We start from the raw sequence: 5,283 nt of genomic DNA on the forward strand, positions 1-5,283 counted from the left end.
AAGAAATAGGTAGATGAATGAGTATAAACTAATTTACAAACATGGACTTGGTTTAGCAATGGTGAAACCGAATCCCTAGCTTCATCTCCATTGGTACTATCTCATTTTATTAGTTGTTGAGTCATTTATTTGTGTTTACTTCACTTTCTTATACTTTCAAGTTACAACAACAAATCTGCCTATTCTGTTTAGTTTGATTCATTTCATAGAGTTCTTGCAAAACAAGTAATTACATAGGTCCAATTAGTCCCTGAGGATTCGACACCCTTGCTTGTGCCATTATACTAAATATATTCTAGCATTAGGAAGGAATAATACATCAACAATTGATCGTTGGCATGTCCTTGCATAGAGCACACACCACACACACTTGGTCCATGAATCTTCATTCCCTCGGCCAACTGAGAAACAATAGAAGTAAGGTTAGCTAATTGGGATTGAATTTCGGGCATAGAACTTACCTCATTCACTTGTGGCCGTGGGGGGTCTCTCTGTCCAACACCTTCGTATTGTTGTACATTATGTGCTCGGTTGGCAATTAGAACTTTTGCAGCCCCCGGAGTTTTATCCACCAACGCACCTCCCGCCGAGGCATCAAGCATTTGGCGTTCCATGGGAAGGAGTCCTTCGTAGAAGTATTGAATGAGCGGCTCCTCCTTCATTTGATGTTGTGGACAAGAAGCAACAAGTGATTTAAAATGTTCATAATAAGAAGGAAACGATTCACCTTGATTTTGTTGGATGCCACTAATCCGTTTCCTCAAGAGAATGACTCTTGAAGTTGGGAAAAACTTCTCCAAGAAAGCTCTTTTCATACTATCCCAAGATGTAACCGTTCCGGGTGCTAACTCGTACAGCCAATCCTTCGCCTTTTCCAAAAGTGAGAATGGAAAAGCCTTCATCATTAGAATGTTCCCATCGACATTTATGGGTGTCATGCTCGAACAAACAACCTCGAACTCCTTGAGATGCTTGTTGGGATCTTCCATGGAAAGCCCATGGTATTTCGGAATGTGGTGCAACAAGCTTGACTTCAACTCGAATTCATCGGTCTTGCCTTGGGCAGCCGCAGGGTATTGAATGCATAATGGTGCGGCATTGGCCAACCCCGAGGCCGAAAGCTCTTTAATGGTCCGATTGTCCGCTGCCATAACTTCTTCTTCCACTCTTTCAAACTCAGATTCGGCCTCTGAACTTGAACTAGGTTCACTAGGTTCGGGATGCCTCCTCTTTCTTCTCAAATCACGTTCAAAATCGTCGTTAAAGTCCAAGATATGTGCATGCACAGTTTGAGAACTCCGCGTCATGCACTAGTACCTAAACCAAGAAAACAAAACAAAATAAGAAATTAGCAATTAGCACTAGTACCTAAAAACATACGGCAAAAACACAAGGGATTAGCAATTTTGCTAATCCCCGGCAACGGCGCCAAAATTTGGTGTGAAAATTAACTTGACACACAAATTAAACCCTATGGATGACAATTGTAGTATATGAGCAAATAGGGATCGTTCTAGACCGGGGATTAACTAGGGATGCTAATCAATGTGAAATTGACTCAAAAACGTAAAAACAATATTTAGAACACTAAACTAGACTTAATGAATGCAAACCTAAAATTTAAAACACTCAAACAAACTAAAAGACTCAAAACAGCACAAACACACTCAAATCTGCCTAAAAACCACTTTCTAAGCAGTTTTGAGCACAAACACAAATTTGGACGAAATTAATTTGTAACTTGACTCAAGACTCTTAAAAACATAAACTAAATGTATTTCTAACTAATCTAACACTTTAAAATAAATGGGGGATTGGTCTTTGACGAATTTAAAATTAAAACAGAAACTTGGAAACAAAACAGATTCTAAAACCGATTTTGATGAAATAGAATGATGAGAAACTAGTTAGAGGGTTCCTTATCCACACATGAACATATGCATATAATTTGATTCCCAGTTATGACTTCAACAAACAATGAATGACAATGCTCCAAGTTAATTAGGTCCGCTTAAATTAACTTTCAAATTTCCCTAGATTCATTGGATTGAATGGGATACGCATTACAACCAAATTATTCCTAATCAAAGTCCCTAACTATGGAATACGCATGATAGAGACATTCAACAAAGATCATTAAGTTCAACGGAAATCATAAACATCGACTAGGCATTCATAACTATGGAATACGCATGTTAATCCAGCCTAGGGTTTACTAAACACAATCGTGACTAGCGATTTTTACTACTCATGAATATAAGTTCATAACGATTAGGTGAAATTCCCTTATATCCTAGCATCAAGTTTAGGCATGCAAATTAAGTGTCGACCCTCAACCCACATACATAAACAAGTTCTTAATCAAAACAGAAAAGTAAACCACATCTAAAGTTCATGAATTCATAACTGGAGTAAATCAAATCATAACCAACATATGTCCATGGCTTCAAATTCGCCTCTAACTAAAAAGAAATTAGTTCCACATGTTTAACATAATTGAACAACAAGTTAAATTAAACATGAAAACAGAAACAAGAGAAGAAAGAACTCCAAACACTCCAATAGTTGCAGATTGCATGTGCAAGGTTTCTTCCTTCCTTTGGACTGCACGGCACTACTCCTCCTCTCCTTCAATGGTGGCGGCACAAGGTGGTTATGGTGGTGGGAAGGTGTGGCTATGGTGGATGAATGGTTGCTTGGATGGAAGGTTGCGGCAAAGGTGGTAAAAGTGGCTGGAATTGTGTTTATGGGATTTTAGGATGTGTAGAATGGTGTGGCTGGATGAATGGACGAAAATTGGGTGAATGAGTGATCCCCCTTAGTGCCTTGCTGCAAAGCCTTATTTATAGGGCTAGGAAAGGTTTAGAACTTAGTTGAAACCAAAAGGTTTTGTACCAGAAATTAGGCAGAAATTAGGCACAAGTTAGGCAGAAATTAGGCACCATGTGTGAATAGATAAAGTCTTCTAGAAGGAATGCTTATATGGCTGATTTCTAGCCTTTCAAATTCGTCCATCCTCATGCCTCCATGCTTGCACTATCCAATCTTACCCAAAAATGCTCTAGAATGCTCCAAATTGCTTCTTTTTGCATACTTTGACAATAAAACCTGAAATTGCACGAAAATAACTTTAAACACTATAATTAACATAGTTTAGCTAATTAAATGCAAGAAAACAAGCTAACTAAGTCGTATAAATATGCTCCTATCACCTATCATTTTCTTACATTTATGTTGTTAGTTTATAGTTATTTTAGTATTTTGAGCTATTTTCGTGTGTTTGTAGGTCCATAGGCCTTATGAAGCAATAAGGTGCATTTTGGAGCCTTTTGGAGCAAAATTGGGCTTGGAATGTATAGCGTATGCTTGGAGCAAAAGGAATGGACGGAATTGAAGACTTAAGGATGTCAGGATTCCTAATCAAAGAAGGTTTCCTATTTTGGTTTAACCTTTCCTAATCATAAATGTCCCTAAGTTCCAGCAACATTGAAGGCCTCCTATGCATTCTAGGACATAAACCAAAGGTTCCTTGCACCATTCTAGCCCTTGCCGTACCTACTTTCCCTTTTCTTATTCCTTGCCGCATAAGGTAGCCTAAATCCTTGCCTAATTTCAGCCTTAAAACACATTCCTATTCTATTCTAAGTCCTTGTCGTGCAAGGGGATTGTTTCTTCCCTATTTTGTGTCCCAAGATCACATTCCCTTTTAATCCTAGTCAATGCCGCATCCTACATTCCTTTTCTCTCCTATTTTCTAGCTTTAATCTTTCCTTCCCTTTTCTTGCTGCATGTCACCTTCCTATCACCTTTAATTTCTGATCTTAGTTACTTATTTTGATGAGATTCTGACCCTTAATTCTCTTGGACAAAATAGCTAAGTTTCATTGATCTTCCCTAAGTCTTTACCGCACCCATACACACATATTCATTCATAAACACAATTCAGTCACCATTCATCTCTGGCACCACTCATAGCCGCATCCTTCCAGTCAACCATCATCCATACATTGTCGCACCCTATCTTCCACCATACCTCCTTTCTATTCATCTATCCTTCACCCTAAAACACCACAAACCACTTTCTGATGCGAGATTTATACGCACACAAATTAAACCCTCTTTTTGACAATTGTAGTATAAGTATAAGTAGGGATCGTTCTGGACCGGGGATTAGGAGGGATTGCAAATCACTTGGAAACTGACTCAAAAACGTAAAAACATAATATAAAACACTATACTAGACTCAAAGTATGCAAAACTTAACAACGTAATATAAAGTTTAAAACACTTAAACTAAACTCAAAGAATGCAAAACTAAACAAACGTAAAATACTTAAAACAAATCAAATGATTAAGACTTAACAAAAGATGGGGGGGATTGAGTTTGATTTGACGAGAATAAAATGCACAAATTGTAATTAAAGGCAAAACGTAATTATGAATGCAATGAAAATATGGATGATGGAATAGCCAAGGGGTTCTTCTCCACACATGTTACACTTGCATACAAGATTGATTCTCAGTTGGTCTTTCGATAAATTATGAAACTCAACGCCCCGGGTCAATTAGGTCCGCTTAAATTAACCGTCAAGTTTTCCTTAAGTCAATGAATTGGATGGGTTTGCGCAACGCAATTCACAACATTCTCCAGAAGTCCTTTACGTGAAAAGCACGATAAAGATACCATCAAAGATCATTAAGCATTATGAAAACTATAAGTATTGACGAGGCATTCGTTACTATGGAATACGCATGAAACTTATGCCAAGAATTCGTTTAACGCGATTGTTTATAAGCAACCTCCACTACTTGTGAATATAAGTTCGTAACGATTAGGTGAAACTCACTTATATTCTAGCGTCATATTCATGCATGAAAATTAAGCGCGCATTCTTAATAAACGTACATAAATAAGTTATCAATCAAACGGTTAAACGAATTGAATCCACAACTTATGAAATTCCAACGAAAGTTAATCAATTCATATTGCAAATATAAACATAGTTTCGAATCACCCCCTAGCTAAAGGGGGTTTAGTTCTTCATAACTTTGAAATCAAAGAAACACCTAAACATTCCAACAACTCAAACTTGAATTGTATGAACGTTTAGGCACTCTTCTCTTCCATTCCTCATACGTACAAAACAAAGAGAATTGAATTTAAACTTTGAAATCAAAGAAACACCTAAACATTCCAACAACTCAAACTTGAATTGTATGAACGTTTAGGCCATCTTATCTTCCTCGTTGTTGTAGCACAAGGTCTAAGGTGAGCTTTGGGGA

The 5,283-nt window shown here is 37.5% G+C and overlaps 1 protein-coding gene across 1 annotated transcript; it reads right to left on the reverse strand.

Annotated features, from left to right (window-relative positions):
• Window positions 1-284: 284 nt before the first annotated feature.
• On the reverse strand, window positions 285-1,307 carry LOC148696348 (uncharacterized). The gene has a single exon (XM_088695193.1). The coding sequence runs from the start codon at window positions 1,305-1,307 to the stop codon at window positions 285-287; it is 1,023 nt and encodes a 340-aa protein (XP_088551319.1).
• Window positions 1,308-5,283: the final 3,976 nt, after the last annotated feature.

The sequence above is a fragment of the Pyrus communis genome, chromosome 6 (genome assembly GCF_041283825.1).
Source record: "Pyrus communis isolate YQ-2024b chromosome 6, ASM4128382v1, whole genome shotgun sequence".
Taxonomy (NCBI): Eukaryota; Viridiplantae; Streptophyta; class Magnoliopsida; order Rosales; family Rosaceae; genus Pyrus; species Pyrus communis.

What these genes read in the sequence shown, in the direction of transcription:
- LOC148696348 (XM_088695193.1), bottom strand. Translation starts at nt 1,307, where the DNA reads ATGACGCGGAGTTCTCAAACTGTGCATGCACATATCTTGGACTTTAAC.